The sequence below is a fragment of the Geotrypetes seraphini genome, chromosome 15, assembly GCF_902459505.1.
Source record: "Geotrypetes seraphini chromosome 15, aGeoSer1.1, whole genome shotgun sequence".
NCBI lineage: Eukaryota > Metazoa > Chordata > Amphibia > Gymnophiona > Dermophiidae > Geotrypetes > Geotrypetes seraphini.
The window spans coordinates 60,553,869-60,572,988 of record NC_047098.1 but is presented as its reverse complement, the minus strand read 5'-3'; the positions used below and the strand labels follow the sequence as shown (position 1 = coordinate 60,572,988).

At 41.2% G+C, this 19,120-nt stretch overlaps 1 protein-coding gene across 1 annotated transcript; it reads left to right on the top strand.

Annotated features, from left to right (window-relative positions):
- The first annotated feature begins 24 nt into the window (after positions 1–24).
- On the top strand, positions 25–11,986 carry CHCHD2 (coiled-coil-helix-coiled-coil-helix domain containing 2). Its single transcript, XM_033922751.1, has 4 exons — positions 25–287; positions 4,055–4,295; positions 9,344–9,500; positions 11,348–11,986. The coding sequence occupies exons 1-4, from the start codon at positions 238–240 to the stop codon at positions 11,356–11,358; spliced, it is 459 nt and encodes a 152-aa protein (XP_033778642.1). The 5' UTR covers positions 25–237; the 3' UTR covers positions 11,359–11,986.
- Positions 11,987–19,120: the final 7,134 nt, after the last annotated feature.

Sequence of the window (19,120 nt, the reverse complement as noted above, 5' to 3'; positions counted from 1 at the left end):
GAAGCGCCGGAACAGAAGGTCAAAGGAGCGGCCTCTGGTTGGCTGAGGAAAGGTTACGCAAGCGCTGTGCACGCGCCGCATATAATACAGGCGGTAGCGCAGAAGGCTGACGCAATTCGTAGGAGAGCAGTTGAGGTGGACAAGAGAGAGCGAGAGTGGCTTTTTTCCCCCCCCCACACCCCCGCAAAATAAACTTTTTATCTTCTACTCGCCAGATTTTACACTTCTAGGACCGAAATGCCGCGGGGTAGCCGAAGCCGCACTTCCAGGATGGCTCCTCCAGCCAGGTGAGGCGTGACTAGGGCTTCTAGTACTTTCCGCAGGGTGGTAGGCCTCGGTGGCCCGTCGTCTCCTTCTTTCCTTCCCCACGAAGCGGAATTGTCGGCAGGGTGACGAATTCGTTTGATCCTGGGCTGGCTTGTAATCAATATTTTGTCTAAAAGCTTCCTTACCGCCTGTTGAGTCCCGAAGAGTGTGGCGCAGTGGTTGAAGCTGCAGCCTCAGCACCCTGAGGTTGTGGGTTCAACCCCACGTTGCTCCTTGTGACCCTGGGCAAGTCACTTAATCCCCCCCATCGCCCAGGTACATTAGATAGATTGTGAGGGAAAAATGCTTGAGTACCTGAATAAATTCATGTAAACCGTTCTGAGCTCCCCTGGGAGAACAGTAGAGAAAATTGAATAAATAAATTACTACTGGAACTGGCAGCAACATCTAGTCTCTTTTGCTGTCTGAAGAAACAGCTTATGAGATTTGCTGTGTCTGGTGCTGTCTGACTATTTCAGTTGCCTGGCCTAGAAGGCATCTAGTTTTGGGTGGGCACAAAGTCCTTTCTGTGTGCCCCCCACCTTACTCAAATATTGTGCCAGAGCTTCTGAACGTTGTCACTGGACACCCAGGTCTTAGACCTACATGAAAACCAGAATTATTAAAAAGTGGTGATAGGGGTTTATGTAGGTGATTCTCGGAAGGATTATATTATTCAATTATTTATATACCACCTATCAATGGAGGTTGTCTGAGTGGTTTTACATTCAGGTGCTCAAGCATTTTTTTTCCTCTATCCTGGCAGGCTTATAATCTATCATGTGTACCTGGGGCATTGGAGGATTAAGTGACTTGCCTAGGGTCACAAGGAGCAGCTACTTCTTCCTAGTGCAACCAACTTTCATGTATGGAAGATATGGTGCAGGTTTGTCCAGTCTCCCCTTTTTTGTTGGGGGCTGCATTTTAAACATTTAGAGGGCCAAAAACACGCCTTTTGTATTATTGCATGTTTTGTCACAGTGGCAAAACATGACTGTGCATTGTTCCCTCTCCAGCCTTCATCCTAATTCTCCATCTCCTGTTTTCATAAGTTCATACACTTTCTTTTCCCTCACTTGGCTTCAGCTGCAGAAGAATCTTTGAATTCCTGCTTTCCCCACTGTGAGCTCTGCAAAATTGAGCAATGCACTGCTGGAAGTTCATGTTGGTCTTGATCTTAAGTCTCATGAGACTCGAAATTGGGTACCTGAATATCTGGTACCAAGTGACCCTTGCTTACACAGCAGAATTGTGGTAGAGAAGTGGGAATCCCATTGCAAGGATCATAAGAATTGTCAAGAGCCAGAAGAAAACACTTGGTTGGCCAGGTGCTGTCTTATAGATTGGACAAACCTGGAACTGTTTAGCACACATCTTGTTCAAGTGTGAGCCTGGTAGACCAGCCTTCTATTCATGACAAGGTAAGGGAGAGTATGGTGGCTCATTCCAGAAGTGGGAATCCCCTGCAAGGATCACAAGAATTTCCAAAAGCCAGAAAAAACATTTGGTTGGTCAGGTGCTGTCTTTTATAGATTGGACAAACCTGGTACTTTTAGCACACATCTTGTTCAAGTGTGAATCTGGTAGACCAGCCTTCTATTCATGACAGAAAGGGAGGAAGTTATGGGAGAGTATGGTGGCTCATTCCAGATAGAATAAGATTAAGGGATTCATAAGTCTTCTGGAGACTTGGGAGACACTTATAAAGGCAAGATGATTCCTCCAAAGGATTGGGAAAAATTTAATGATGCCCATTGGATTGGATTGATTAATTGCCTGGGATGGGTATGGTATGCATGTGTTGGGTCATCCCCTATCCAGAAACACTGGATGCAGACCCTAATGCTCAAGTACTCTTAATATTCTAGGTAGCTTGTACTGTCCCAATACCCCCAAACCATTTCTGATACCATTTCTGAGGAAGGGGGATGGGAGGGATATCTGAAATTTAGACACGAGTGACCAAATACTGCTGTTGCTATTGGTGCCAAAGAGCTCTAATGCCAACATCCTGTTTTGTGGGAGATGTGGCCTCGCACAATTTAGCTGTCTCTAGAATGTCACCCTGGTGGAGGTAAGATGAAGGAATGCAAAAAATGAGTAGGATATAGTTAGGAAGTCTCTTAAGAGGGTATAAGCCAAGCATAGAATCCATCATCTCAAAACAGTATGGACATCATATCTAAGAAGGGGGGGGGAGGGGATAAAACATGCATGGAGTGGCAGTTAAAATCCTTTAAGTGAGTAGATTGGAGGGAGTTGTATTAGTTTGTCTACCATCTTATTAGGCACAAACTTGTTTAGAAATGTGATTTGACTGAGAAAGTCCTTGTGCTTTTTAAATGGCAAGCACATGTAAACTTTGAATGTAGTTGTCTAACCAGGATAAGCACTGCCTGGCAGCAAGCTACGTGGATACCAGTAATTGATGTATCACAAGTCCTTGTAGAATCTACCTTCAAACAAGTTTTGTTTTTAGAGTAATTCTAATTTAATTTGTATTTAGTGCACATTTTTTCGCCCAAGGGGGAAAATTTCTCAAAACTCATTTGCATGGCTCTGTCTCGTTTTTTTTAAATTTGCTATCAAAACGGCTGCGTAAGCAGACTGTCACTTTTTAACGTGGGTTTTTGAGAATCCTGGCCTTAGACTCTTGATCTTCACAAGCCAGATAAAGAACAAAAGACGACTCATTAATTTTAAAATTTCAGTTTCAGACCCTACCATATGCCTGAATGAAGAAAAATGTTCTTATTTTTGTTTAAGATCCAAACTCTGAATCCCTCTTAAATTATAGCATGTGGCAAAGAATTCCAAAGCCACATACCAACTACCGTATATTAAATATAGCAGAACAATACTCCTCTGATCTTGCTTAAAAACACCTAATTATTTCCAGAACTAATGGAGTCTGTGGTTTACTTCCTGGGGCATGTACATGTGTTAGTAGCCACTCCAGTTCATATGAGCAGATGCTAGTTAGAATCATTGTCCTTTGGGCAACCTAAAAACTAGTTCTGATGGCACAAAGCACTTAAAACATTTAGCAGGTGACTTGTAAACTGGGTGGAAATAAATTATTCATTGCTCTTAGTGCAGGATTGAGAGCACTGTTTACCAATTCTAGCATACTAGAGAAGAAAACATCCTACTGTGTGTACTTCAGTTTGGTATTCTAGTCCAGGGGATTCTCAACTCAGCTCTCAAGACTTGAGACTTTTGTGTCAAGACTCACACAGTGAATATATCGTGAAGGAGAACGGCTTAAAGTGGCAGCAGTGCATGCAAATTGATCACAGGCACTGGCTGGATGTACCCTGGGGAAAGATGTAAGATGAAATATAGGGTCTGAGTTTGGCTGAGGGAGAAGGAGTGGTGACTGTTGGGTGCTGAGTGCTGGTCATGGAGGTTTTCGATGGTCGGTCTGTTCCATTTGGCATAATGTTTGTCATTGCTACATGCAATTTTATATTTTGATGTATTTTAGGGTTTGGCCTTAAATGATGATAGTCATTGATGTGACGTATGTCATATGAAATTTGATTTTTATATGTAAAGTGTGTAATTAATTTTATAGTGTTTTATGTGATTTGTACGATATAAATGTTATATCTTATATTGTATGTTAATATGTAACTCGCCCTGAATAAGGGCGGGGGATAAACCTTTTCTAGTCCATAGTGTTCTGCTTTGATTTTGAAGTCTATTATGAAGCTGCTTTTCTATATAAACTTTATTTCTCCTACAGTCGGGCACCACCAGTGAGATCAGCACCTGCCGCTCGTGCTCCAGCACCAATGGCATCTCCACCTTCTGCAGTGGCTCCAGCTGGTACAGCACCAAGGCAACCTGGCCTGATGGCACAGATGGCCACAACAGCAGCTGGAGTGGCAGTAGGCTCAGCTGTGGGTCATACACTAGGCCATGCCATTACAGGAGGCTTTGGAGGAGGCAATTCTGAACCTGCAAGACCAGATGTCACTTACCAGGTTAAGAAAAATGATCTTTTTGTAATTTAAACTTTGTATTTAGTTAAGTATTACAGCGTAAAATGTTATCTAGTCCACAGCCATGTAGTACAATTCCTGGTCGGGACAGACCTGTTAAAAGCCTAATAGTTATCTTCTCAGATCTGACAGGTTTCAAGTTTCTTTAAAAATTTGATTTGATCGCAATATCGTATTCCAATTTGATTTACAAATAATAAAAACAGGGTTTAAAAAAACACACATTTTAAAACTGACACTACAGGACACAAGAGGAAGACAGATTTAATTACAATTCATAAAAAAATAAAATGAACATAGAGGTTAAGGCAGTAGGATGGGGAATTGTTACCCACTCAGTTTTCATTTAGAGGATTTTAGTCCACTATAGAATGTTTCAGTTTTATAGAATTCAAGCAGCTCAGTTGAAAACGTCCTTAAAGAGCCAGCTTTTTAAGAGACCTTTGAACTTACTAAGTGATTTTTCTTCCCTAATTTATATTGGAAGGGAGTTCTAAGTTTGAGGTGCTGTGATAGACCAGTGATTCCCAACCCTGTCCTGGAGGAACACCAGGCCAATCGGGTTTTCAGGCTAGCCCTAATGAATATGCATGAGAGAGATTTGCATATGATGGAAGTGATAGGCATGCAAATTTGCTTCATGCATATTCATTAGGGCTAGCCTGAAAACCCAATTGGCCTGGTGTTCCTCCAGGACAGGGTTGGGAACCACTGTGATAGACGATCGTGTCCCTCATGTGTAATGTTGATGCTGTTTTACAGCAATAACTTTTGGGAACTTAGCGATTTTTTTAAAAATGAAAGTGATCAATAAATCCTTAAAGAAAAGTTCTCCTGTAAAGGTCTACTGAGTAACATAATGGGACAGTGTTTGACATTGCAAAAGCTGTCTGGTATATCTTAAACCAGACTTAAGATAACTGAGGAGTGAAACCTCCAAGTACCTAAGGTGGCTGTACTTTTCACTGTACAGTATAAACAAGGACAAATGACTAATTGTTTTTCATCAGTTCAATGTTTATGAAATAGCCACCTGAAGTTTTGTAGATGTTTATGAAATAGCCACCTGAAGTTTTGTATGCTATAAAAAGATTTGATTAATTGTTTTTCATAACATGTTCTGTCTATAAAACATTCTTGTTTTCTAATCTAATCTAATATTTTATTTTATTTTTTTAAATTGCATGAAACTCTTACTAAGCTTATTTAAATAGGAGAGTGACCAGTGAATATCTTTTACTTGTAATGCTGATTTTAATATGGTCTTATATTTTGTTGAATCCAGAACTATTCATTTTGGTGGGTTCATAAAACACCAATTAAATTTTAAACAAGGCTTACAATGAATTGACCTCTTATTGACAATGAAGCAATTAAGGGTCTGGTAATTCAATTAAAAGTAGCTAGCCATTGTTTATAAAATGAGGATAGTTAAGACAAAAAGGCATTTCAAATGTGCTTTTTGGTCCTACTTGTCTGTTTTCAGTTAGAATGAAAATCTGGCAGTTATAGGGTAGAAATAGTAAAGGTTGGAACACCTCTATCCCCTAGATCAGGGGTAGGCAATTCTGGTCCTCGGGAGCCACAGGTTTTCAGGATATCCACAATGAATATTGTTGCCTACCCGGCCTTCGCTAGGGTAGCTATAGTGCCGTGGTGGGTGACTTTACCAAGACTGGCGCGCCTCTCAAAAGAGAGAATGGCCCTTCAGGGTGAAAATGCCAAAAAGGCTGCAAATGTAGTGATTTTTGCAATTCAATCAGAAAACTCCTCAAATGGGTCTTACTTTCAAGAGAAAAGCTCAGGTTTATTATATTTTCTTTCTCAAAAGATGGATAGCTCAAAACTCAGGAAGTTCATACAGTGAAACAGTCCACAGTATCAAGTGAAAAAACCCCCACTTGCTTCTATCAGTTCAGACAAGTACCAGTAAGTTGTGAAAAAGTTCAACTCCTTCTGAGCTGCCTTACTTCAAGCATGCCCAAATTATCAAAGGGAAAAAAACTCCTCAAAAGAAGGAAGTACCACTTCAGTAATCCTTTAAGCTGGCAACAGGCCAAGGTGCCCGGACCAGTAGTCCTTGCAAAGTTCCCTTCACTGGGTCCTTGCAACAAACCCAAGAGTTCACTTTTATGTAAGGGTTTATCACATCTATAATAAAAAACGCTAAGCGCGCATGCACACTCTTAACGCTGTGTTGCCTGATCTGTAGTTCCGTGGCCAGCAGAGTGCACATGCGCGCTTACCACGCATCTCTCTGTCTCGCAGCGGGCTTGCCGCCTCCGGCCAGACAAAGTTCATTTTTTTGTTCAAAACCCCTGCTGCGGCTCCTCTATCGAACCTCACCAGAGTTGGAGAAGACTTCTGACTGGTGGGGATCGAGAGAGGAGACACAGCATCAGCTTTGAACTAAAAAATGAACTTTGGCTGGCCGGAGCCGGCAAGCCCACTGTGTGACACAGGCATGGCTCCCTTACTGCCCCCCCCTTCCCTTCCTGCAGCATGCTGATTCCAGCAGCATGTGCAGCACTCTACACACGCTGCTTCGGGGCCTTCTACTGCCCTGATTTGCTCTGCCGCGTCTCTGATTATGTCATCAGGGTCGTGCCAGAGTAAATCAGGGCAGTAGAAGGCCCCGAAGCAGCATGTGTAGAGTGCTGCACACGCTGCTGGAATTGGCAGGTTTGTCGGGACCACGGGAAGGGGGAGGGCAGTAAGGGAGCCAGCCAGACTACAGGAAGAGAAAGGGGAGGTAGGGGAAACGCTGCTGCTGCACAGGGAAGGGTGTGGGGGGAGGGAAATGGAGGGGTAGGGAATGCTGCTGCTGTGGCTGCTGCACAGGGAAATGGGAGGGGGAGGGAATACTGCTGCATAGGAGGCAGGGAGAGAGACAGATAGGTAGAAAGAAAGACAAGACAGCAGGAGAAAGGGAGACAGAAAGAAGAAAGACACAGGGGCAGGGAGAGACACAGAAAGACAGACAGACAAAGGGGGCCAGGGAGAGAGACAGACAGAAAGAAAGACAGCGGGAGGGAAAGAGAGAGACAGATAGATATTCTAGCACCCGTTAATGTAACGGGCTAAAATACTAGTTAATTATAATTGCTTTTCCTGCCTCGCACCAGCAGTGGCAGGTTCTTGCTCCATAGAGCTGATTGCAGGGCAAAAGTTGCTGTGTCTGCTTTTAAATTACTTTTTGGATAGCACAAAAAGTATCCCTTAAAAATAATTCCCACAAAGATGTCACAGCACACTCTCCCACAACTTCATACATCCCCAGCAATGCCACCTGCTTTAAGGCTTTGATAACAATAAAAAAAGAAAACAAGACTTGAGGCCCACAAACAAAGGAAAAGAGAGAAACTTTATTTTCCCCAAAAAGGCAAAAAGAAGAAAGATTGTCCAAGTAGTCCTTTTTTAGCAGTTTGCTGAAACCCCTATCAGCAAGTCCTTTAAACTGAAATGGCTTTTTCAAAATGCCAGAAACATGCCTCAGTCTTTCCCAATTCAAAAGAGAAAAGCAAACAGTTACTTGCCAACCACAGGCTCCAGCTCAGTAACTTCCATGCTTTCCATCCTTTTACATGACTCTGGGGTCTGTGGTTCCTCAGGACTCTGCCATTCCATCAGGTCGTCTTCTGACCGCTACTTGGCCTGGAGAGCTTTTTGCAGCAACTGCTCCTGTATTGCTCTGCTTAGCTTCTGTAAGCTGGGCTTAAGTTTCTCATGGACACTCCCTAACCTAGTTGAGAGGGAAGCAGGCTTCAGCTCCCTCTGGCTCCTGTTGTGACCACTCATGAGATTTTCCTGCTCTTTCATAGAAGGAATCTGTCTGAGTTCTGGCTGGGGATAGGCAGCTCTAAATGCATTGGATTGATTTCTATTGTGTGCCTTCTTTTTCTTATTTTCTGGAAGTACTGCTGCTGTCTTTTTCTGGGTGACAGGGCTGACTGCAAGGTCTAAGGGTACACAGGCTGCTTGTTGGGGGTATGAGAGAACAAGAGGGCACTCTCTAAAGTTAAAGGGGATAGATTCTGTACAAACGTAAGGAAGTTCTTCTTCACCCAGAGAGTGGTGGAAAACTAGAACGCTCTTCTAGAGTCTGTTATAGGGGAAAACACCCTCCAGGGATTAAAGACGAAGTTAGACAAGTTCCTGCTGAACCAGAACGTACGCAGGTAAAGCTAGTCTCAGTTAGGGCACTGGTCTTTGACCTAAGGGCCGCCATGTGAGCGGACTGCTGGGCACGATGAACCACTGGTCTGACCTAGCAGCGGCAGTTCTTATTCCCTAAAGCCGCTGCTGGGGATCCTTCCCTGCCTGTCTGAATGCCACCGCACCACCCCCAAAGCTCTCTGCTACTTTGTCAGAGCCGGACTCACTCCAACCTCTCCCAGCAGCAACTCCGTGCAGGGACATAGGCAGCGACTCGCAACCTTCTCTCTAATGTCAGATGGAAGGATTGTAGGCCAGCCACGTGCAGTGTATAAATGGCTGCACGTGCCATCCTGGGGGGTGATGTAAGGGAAGAGGAGAGGTGCTGGCGCTAGCTGAGAGGCATGTCCTATAGGCAGTCAGCCTGCACCTCTCCTCCTTAGAGGTACCATTCGCTTCCAGCAAAAATCCCTGTAGTGGGGGAGCGTGGTTGAAATCACCTGTGCTACAGGCACTGTTCTGGTTGCCTCTGCCTAACATTGGAGGGACTTCTCAGATACTACATCTGGGTGCATTTGGAGCACCTTCGGAGCAACTTGGGAGCATTGAGCATAACGCTCTGCCCCATATTTTGATGGGGAAGAGGAAAGGAGAGGTAAAAGGGAAAACTGGACCTAGTGGGACTAACTTTAAAGGAAATATTGCTGGTAATGATCGCTCCTTGTTTTAGGAAGGCTTTCTGCTGGTTTTCATTTTGCCCCGATTGGGAAGAATTGCTTAACATCTATGTATTGGCTTATTTGCTAGAGTCTTAAGACTAAAACTAAATATCTTTACTTAGTAATCAAATTTGATATCGATGTATTTTTTACTAGGAACCAGCTCCAGCCCAACCAGTGTACCAGCAGCAATCCCAGTACAGCCCTTGTCAGTATGAAATGAAACAATTCTTAGAGTGCGCACAGAACCAGAGTGACCTCAAACTATGTGAGGGATTCAGTGAGGTGCTGAAACAATGCAGACTTGCAAATGGTGAGTAACGGTTCTTGGGTCACAACTGATCAGGGTGAATGTTTAGGTACTACTTCCAGAATCTGCAGATTTTGTTGTACATAATTGCTATAGACATTCCACAGTCCAGACTAGTTGAACTTATCTAACCACCTCAAACTGTCTACATTTTGTCTTATTTGAAAATTGCATGGCCTATGATTTAAGGAGAGCTTTTTCACTTAACATTTTATGGAGAATAACTTTTATCAAATTTATTTTTAAAATTTTATATTCCACATACACTTATGCAGATTGCAATAAAGCACACACAATCTTAAAAAAGACATCATATAACAAATTACCTGCCTTTCTAAACATGTGTTCAAGATGAGTCTTGAATGAGGTATAAAAAGTAGACTCCCCTCAAATTGTGGAAAATGCTTCGAAAATGTTTAGATGGTTATACAGGCAGTCCTGTTTTATGAACATCCAACTTAAGTTGGATTCATACTTACAGTATGGGACAGTAGAGTGGGCAGATTTGATGGGCTATAGCCCTTTTCTGCCGTCATCTTTTTATGTTTCTATGTTTACTGTTCTATTTTCTGTGTCCCATTGTGCCCATCTCCCTCCCTCCCTCCATTCTGTGCCTGCCTGAGGTGGTTATTTACATTCTGGCCAGCTCCCTTCCTGCCGCAGTCATTTCTCTGCACAAAGCTGTGGATGACGGTTCCTACATGTATACCATGGCTAAGCCAGAAGCCTTCCCTCTGATGTAGGAGCTGCCACACCTGGGTGTTTATCTTCTGGCCGTCTCCCTCCTCCTTTCTGCCGCAGTCGTTTCTCTGCACAAAGCAGCAGGCAGCTCCTACATGCATCCTGCAGCTGAGCTGGAAACCTTCCCTTTAACATTGCTACTCCGTCAGAGGGAAGGCTTGTGGCTCAGTCGTGGGACACATGTAGGAGCCGCTGCCTGTGTCTTTGTGCAGAGAAACGACTGCGGCAGAAAGGAGGGGGAGCCAGCTAGAAGGTAAACATCTGCCAGAGAGAGGCACATACTTGAGGCACAAAATGGAGGGGAGGGAGAGGGGTGTGTTGGGACTCAGGAGGGAGCACAAACTTTGGACAAATGGAGGGAAGCATAAGCCATAGGATGGAAGAATGGAGGGAGGGAGGGAATAGGGAGAATTGGGTGTCTGATAAAGGAAAGATGGTGCACATGGGGAGATGAAGAAAGAGGAGAATTGTTGGGCATAGGGAAGGAGAGAGAATTATTGGACATGGTGGGAGAGGCGTGAGGTAGAGATGCACGGGGGAGAGATGAGAGGGAGAAATGTTGGATGTGGTGGTAGAGAGGGAACAGTGGGATAGATGGAAAAGGATGCAAGAGGGGCTTCAAAGAGGTGAAGGTGGGACAAATACTAGGATCTGAGTTGCATACAAATTCAGCTTAAGAATGGGTTCCATTTTTTTTTTTTTTTAAACCGTTCTTAATCCGGGAACTGCCTGTACACCTGACTTGTAAGTGGGATATACAGTCAATGTGGGATGGTCACATTTTAATATTGGTGGTATTGGTCCTAAGATGAGTTATCTTCCAATATTGTACAACATATGCTGAAGATTACATTCATGCAACACCAGTCGTAGCACTTTTGAATAAGAGGGTGTTGAGGGTCAATAATTGAAAAGACAAGCTCCAGATGCTGACTTTTCAGCAGACTGTATAGTGACAAGAAGGGCTTGAACAATGGAAAAAGCACATTCTCTTTTACAGGTTAAAAGTTGAGGTATTTAATGCAAGTAATCTCTAAAATTAAACCATACAAGCTATGTTTTCACTTTAGCTGAGGTGGTTCATGATTCTTTTTTTTCTTTCTTTTCAGGTTTGTCTTAAAGTTCCTCAGAAGAAACTATAGAAGACATTTCAGAAAATCCAGTTTTAGCTCAAATGTTTAAAATTCTTCTTGAAAATAAACATTACCATTTAGTCCACATTATCAGTTGCAGTGAGATGGAGAGGAATTACAATCAAAGTATTGTATACTGAAGCCATAGGCAACATGTTTCTGCAGCAGTTAAGATTCAAAATGGAGGTTGTGACCAAAAAGTCAGTCATATAGAAATAACTATGGCCATTATGGATATTTAAGTGTTAGTCCATTTGAGCGTTTAATCTGTTTAGTGTGTTAACTGATGAGATGAACGAATAGGATTAAAACCTCTAAGATATCCTTAATAAAGGGTTAACATGCATTGTGTGTAAACATTTGTTTCATATTCACTGTGGATATTGCTGAAAACTTGGACAGACACCACAAGCTTGGAGAGCCACTGCTCCAGCTAAATCTTCAGAATATCCACATCGAGTATGCCTGGAAGCTGGATGACAGTAAGGAAAGTATGTGGAACGTGGCTCATCAAATTCTTTTCAACATGCCTTTCCTCTGAATGGAGGAGTGGTTTGAATAGAGCTGTACCTAAACTTTTCAAGAAAGACCAATAAAATGAAACAATGGCTGTTGCTGTTTCATAGGATTGATTTTATAGTTTTAACACAGAGTATACTTGGCATTAACGCTAATAGACAGATGGTTCAGTCTTAATTTTTATTGTAGAACTGATGAAAAACGAAATATGTACCTGAATCACTGAGATGGAAGCATCAGCTGTGAGGTAGGAAAAGCATGTGGAGCTTTGCAAACAGTGTGTCTAGCAGAGCTGATTCAGTATGAAAGGAGGAATCTAAATGCTATTTCAGTGCAGCACAGTTTGTATGCTTCACAAGCTGGAATATCTCCCATAGAAAATATAGTAGGCTTTTATAGGTAGAGGTTTGGGGGGGTTCTTTCTGGGAGTCAGACTTTTTTTTTTTCCACAAGTTTATTGAAGAAATGCAAAAATACATAACGATGAACAAGGCAACCAACATCCCATACAATCGCATCCCCCCCCTCACTGCCAAAAGTCATACTGGGATTCTTCAGTATGAGACAAAACAAAACCCCCATTAGTGTGCAGAAAGCTAACTAGGAACCACAAAAGTAGCTGGGTGAGACCACTAGGAGACTGACGACCACTTAATGTAAGGATCCCAAACCTTCAAAAACCAAGAGAGGCAATTATGCATGAGAGCTATCAATTTAGACATACGAAAAATAAAAGCTAATTTCCCCAATAAATGCCTAGTAGGTGGATGAACCTGCTTCCACTGTGCAGCCAGCAACAATCTGCTAGTTGTAAACACATGAAAAGCCAAGGTCTGACAGGAGCGTGGCAATGCCCTATGCGGTATATGCAATAAAGCACTGTCCATAGATTTACGAATAGGCCTATGAAAAATTTCAGTAAGAATATCAAAACACCATAGACCACTTTAGGACAATCCCACCAAATATACCTTTTTGCCCACACTGCCTTCAACACAAGTCAGATGTGGGAGTCAACATTTTTTATTGTGATACAGCCTTTACCTGACTTTCCTTACACCAAATTTAGTACCTTTCAGTTAATGTTTAGGGCCCAGTATTTAAAAAAAAAAAAAAAAAAAGCTGAGCTCCCAAATTTGTGCTCTATTTTCAGCCAAACCTTTTGAGCTGCAACTTCATTTTAATTTTGTAACAGTTATACTTAAATTTTATGATTATTTGAATACTATGCTGTCAGCCTAGCTATCGCTACCATTCAGCATTTTTAGTTGGCGTTACTTATGTCAGCGAGGCCTATGGGAAAATTATATCAATCTGACTCTGGCATGGGAATGCAGATAGACCTTGAGGACAGGGAAACTGTTTTAAGTTGCCCTGATTGAATCATGACTAGCTAAAAGGTGTTAATGTCTGATTAAGAGGGTGCTTAGGACAATGGCCTGCTTGAATGGGACAAAGAAGCCAGAGACTAATCCCATCACCATGCTTGCAAGTATCACACCCTCCTTAGCAATTAAATTAACCATTGTTTCAAACAGTTTACAAATTCTAAACAGAAAGATACTGGAAGATACAATAATTTCTTTATTCAGAATAAGATTCCAAGGTATAAAAGCCTGCTCTCTGCTCTATCAATCTATTTCTTTTTCTATCACTTATTTGGATCACACTGGAGTACAGCTGCTGAATGATATCGGGACTCTTTTCAAATCCCTCCCTGTATGCACAGACATCATTTCATCTCAAGGGTGAACACCACTAGTTTCCAGTGACTGACAGATCCTGTGCAAACATCATTTCATCCCAAGTGTGCATCTCACCAGTTTAAAGAGACTGCTGGTTCCTGCTGGACTAATTCATCTTCCTGCACCCTGACTGCAAAGACTTTTCCACACATGCTGTACACAATGTATCCTGTTCATCGGATATAGCTACCTTCCAGTGCGCATTTCACTTAACCCCTACCACCATACATGGGGGGGCCACTAACAAAACTGACATGCTAGCACTAAATCTTTTTTCTAAACAAAGACCTTCACAGATAAATGTCTAATTTTATCTGTGAAATCTCCCTTTACCAACTGAGATGAAGGGAGATTCAAAGAATAAGTGAATGTGTAGCACATTGACATTTGATTAATTGTGTAGGTGTTAATACTTAACCCTCAGTATTTGTTGCTGATTTAGCAAGAAGCACATTTTTTTTCTTTTTTTAATTTATATTTTGATATATTCAAAGGTATGAAATACAAAGAAATAAGTCCACATTAATGCTGTTTAAGATGAACTAAACAAATGAAAAAGAATAGACTTGGTAATTATCTACCTAACCAACTTCATAATTTCTAATGAATTTTTATTCCCAACCACTCAAACAGGTAATCTTTGTCAGCTAATAATCTCAAGTTGGGCAAGATCAAAGTGTGCATTTTCTTCCTATAGTTTTAGAGATTTTTTTATGCAGTGGCTGTTTTTGCCACATCGAGAAAAATCTGGACTGGATGCCCACAAGACTGAATGTCTTTCTTTCAGAAATAGTTTCACTGTTTTTTTTCCTGTTTGGTTGGCAAGGTGACCTGGAGGGGTAGCTCTTGCAGAAATATCCTCAAGAGCAATTTTAAGAAAATTAGTCAAATTGAGATTTTAAATTTGCTTCCCTTATAATTGTATATCTAATTCAAATATCTGTGCAACAATATTGACGACAGTAGATGATGAATAAGAAAATTCAATATATCTAATGTTCTGGACCAAATATGGTAATCTACAGACAGATGGAATTTCTAGAAAATCAAACTATCCAGAATGAAAGCTGGAACCTGATTGAAATTTAGAAACACACATAGATCTGTATAATTTGGTAGCCGTTAACTATACTTTTGAATCCATATCAAGAAATTTGGCTATAGGCTGCTGAGTGAAACTATGAACCTTTGTAATTGTTGACTTGCACATTCTTCATTCCTAACTATTACCTGCCAGTTATCTTTTAAAATAATGTCTGGTGGCTGGCTCATAGATTTAGGACAAACTGAAGAAAATACTTCTGAATTGGTAGATATCCTCCCCCTAGGAGCTATACCATCTTAGGAAAGTGCCCCTCTAAGATGAAAGAGAGTAAAAGGAGGGGATGAGTTGAGGGACCTCCTTCACTTAATGAGGTACCAGAAGCAGATAATTCATCCAGTACAGGGGCTGGTAACTTTCAGCTGTACATGCTTATTCATAGTGACTATTGGTATAGAAGCAATAGGGCCTTTTAACTTTACTTTTACCTTTCAGAATAGTAAAAAAACAAACAAAAACCCTCAATAGACATTATATATCGGCGATTATTCTCCCCTGGCTCCCTTCAGGGCTCTCAATGGCCCTAATATGTCCCTTATGGCATACCTGCCACTGGTGTGGTCTCTTGTTTAAAAAGATGTTCCTGCCAGTGACCTGTGATGTTAAGACCCCTGGTCCATGGCCTTGGTTCTCTCTCCCAGGGGGGTCCAGTGAACAGAGCAGCCACCTCCCCTATTATACTTTTTTTTTTTGTGTGTGTGTGTGTGTGGGGGGGGGGGGTTAACTAGAAATTTAGGCCTGTTATTCATTAGCTTAATTTATGAACCTAATGCTGAAAGTTCTCAGCTCCTAACTACTTTCCCCACCCTAAATACACTGTAGTGATATACTGCTTATGCACCTAAATTCATTTACTGAAATGGAGTATGATCTGATGCTCAACCCAAGCAAATTTTCAGAGAGGCCAATTTAGGAGCATAATTTTGTTCCCAGGCATAATTGGTATCTTTTATAGCTCATTTCTTTGAAGCAACTGTTGGGTTGGAAATTAAAAAAAAATAAAAATAAATGAAGCAATGAATGAAACCCTTGCTGCTTCATTGTGGATGTCCTGCAAAGCCTGACCACCTGAGGAGTTAAATATTTGTTTTAATATGTTTCAATTATTACTGTGGAATATTACTGTTCCTATTTGTGACCCAGGAAGTGTTATACTACAGCAAGACTTGTAATTGGAAACAAAGTACAATAGTATGCTACTGTACTACAGGGTTGGAGAACATTCATAACTACTAGTATATTTTTAATGGAGAAACTACCAGCTGCATACTGTGCAGCTGGTTTTGGCTGCTCCCTGTTCTTCCTATTGCAAACATACTTAAATGATCCAGAAGTGTTTCTCATTGTGCAGCGCTGTCCAGCTGTAGCAGTATCTGCCTATATAGCATGGTCATCGGTGGTCTTCAAATGATTGCAGGTACTAACATTATTGTACCCAATAGCAGCAATCTGCTCCATTAATTTTCCCAGTGGTAGACAGCACATGCATTGTCAAAAGAATTTCTACTCCATCACCACAGGCAGGAGGTGAGATTTGCAGTTGATAGAGTTTACCACCAGTGTCTTACCTGAGTTGCCCAGGCCAGGTTTCAGTGACTATTTTGTGTTGCTTATGAAGCAATTCTGTGGATGCTTAGGGACCGCTGGTGTTCTACTATCCCTGGACCTTTTTTTGTGGTTTTTCCAGAGAACATTTGGCCATTTTGTAGTGGAGGGCACTGCTGTAAGAGGGTTAAGTGCTTACGGGGGTAAGAGCCCCATATCTGTAAGGAAACTTGGGAGAGTATTGCACATGGGTAGTGATATAAACATCAGCATTGTGATATCACCTGCTTGTTGACACAAATATTTGACTGCTGTACACAGAAGAAGAAAGTGTTGGGTCTCGTGCTTGTACCTTCTCCGTTGTGGGGCTATTGTTATGGAATAGCTACCTAGCTGTGAGACTGTGCTAATACTTTTCATTTTTAAAATATTTGAAGGCCCATTTTATACAAACTTAATTTTTGTAGGAAATATAATAATAACTTTATTCTTATATACCACCAAAGCCAAAATCGTTCAAGGTGGTTTACAATAAGAGGTACTGGACATTCAGAGAAGTATACAAATCATCAGAAATACATAATAGGCAAATGAGATTAAAACAATAGAACAGGTTACAAATTGATCAAACAATTGTTTTTACTACATTTCTAAAAGAATAATAAGATGAAACACGCCTGAAAAGTAAGAGTTCTATCCAGAAATCTTTTAAAATGACATGCTTTTACTGTTGGGTAAGCAAACAAATGAATTCTGCGAGTGGACTTATAGGCATAGACTACTTATCTTCTTTGGCTTAAGTAGAATATAAAAAGTAAATTTTGCTGTGCTTAGCAACTACTGTTCACACTGCCAATCACATTTTCAGGACATCCATAATAAATATATATATAAGAGATTTGCATTCATAGTCTCCTTAGTGTACAAATTTCTCATTATAGATATCCTGAAAACTCTACTGGGTTGAAAATCACTGTTCTTGTATGTGGTGAGGTTTCTACAAGGACAAGCAGGCCGGCTGCTTACCATGAGGCTGCCCAGGGTTCAGAAGATTCTTGAAGCTATTGGCAGGCCTGACCATAAACATCTGCCTGCCTGACTTGCTTGGCAGCCACTATTTATTTTTTCTTCAACCTCTTATTGGTGGAGCAGACAAGATATGTCTTCATTGTCATGTATGTTTTCCTTAATGACTTTTCTGGCCTTCCTGCTTCTGTTTTCTTTAGCAGGAATTTGCATTTTGTAAGCTCTTCTGTGAAAGTATGAACTTATAAATATACAGGTGGAAAGTAGCTGTTTTTTTAGCTGGAATACAGTCATCAAAGCAGCAATTTTGTTAAATAAGTATGTGGGGGATTTCTGTTAGCACCACATATCAACTTTTACAAATACTGTGGTGCTCATAAGTTTAGCCCCCTGCCAAAATTTGTAAGATGTGTACCATTTGTGGAAAATGAGTGATCCTGCAAAACACCATTGTTTAATTTAGGAATATTAGTTAGGTGAAGTGGGCTGTTAATGTACGCTCAAGTTGATACACCCAGGTTGAGGCTACCTGTAACAAACCAGCATGTACAAATCTGTGAAATCTATAAATAGCAGTTTGACTTAATGGTGATCTTATTTGAAATGGCTTTGTAGTTTTTAAATAGAAAATTATATAAATTTAGGTGCTCTAGGGCCATGTGCTTTGTGCCAGTTCTGTAACAGCATCTTGGTGCCAAGATTTTATATGATACGAGTGATATTGGGGGGAAAAGAAAATGTCTCTGGTTACAAAACATGTAATATTCTAGTTCTAACAAATGTTAATTATAGTTTTTATTCAGTTCTCTTCTAAAAATTTTCATTTTCTTCTGTTAACAAAATCACAATGTCAGTTCTGGGGGGAAGGGGGAGTTGTGAGCAAACAGTGTAAACCCCAAACCTAGCTGTTTATATTTGTGCCTCATGTATGTAACTTAGTGCTTTTTCAGTATGCGGCTGAGGTATTTATTTAAAAGATTTATCAACCGCCTATTCATAAGCAGCATTACAGAGGTAACATACATAAAATAAAACAAACATGACTTATACACATATCTTAAAATACAAGCGAATAGTTACATCTTAAAACCAAGATTTCATAAATCCTCACAGAATCATTCCTCTTAAAACCAGCATTAAGGTTAAGAATTGCGGGTATAGGGTTTAATGTGCTGAAAGCTTGAGCATGGATCGTTGCATCTTCCTGAATTACCAAATTGAACAAATTTACAGGTAAGGAGTGACCTAGTGCTTGAGGTTGTGGATAAAATGCCAGGGCTGCTCCTTGTGACCCTGGGCAAATCATCTAACCCTCCATTGTCCCAGGTACAAAAGATATACAAATCCCAATCCTTTCAGTGCTGTTGGACCTGGTCTTCAGCTGGTAGGGCTTGGGCTCTCAATCCATCCTCATTTTTCTGGAGCTACATGGTAACCCTATAGCAGGGCCCCTTATGTCCTGAGAATGTTCTATGGCTAGGCTACCAAAATGAAAAAAATAGGGGTAAATCAGAGTCATGTATCCCCCCCCAAGCATAAAGGGACTAGCTTTGGGGTTGCTTGAACACCCCCAATATTGAGTATACGGTAGGTTTTAACTATGCCTATGGAAGGGTAATTTCCTTTGGTTTTTTAACACCCACAATCATTTTGAAACGTTGGCTCTTATGTTTCCAAGTTATTGCAGCCTAAAATAAAACAGCTCCAGCATCCTAACTACCTATAAACATAATTATAAAGCACCTGAGTATCACCTCTTTGGCCAAAGGAGGAAGATACTTCAAGCAAGAGCGCTGGTCTCATCTTATTGCC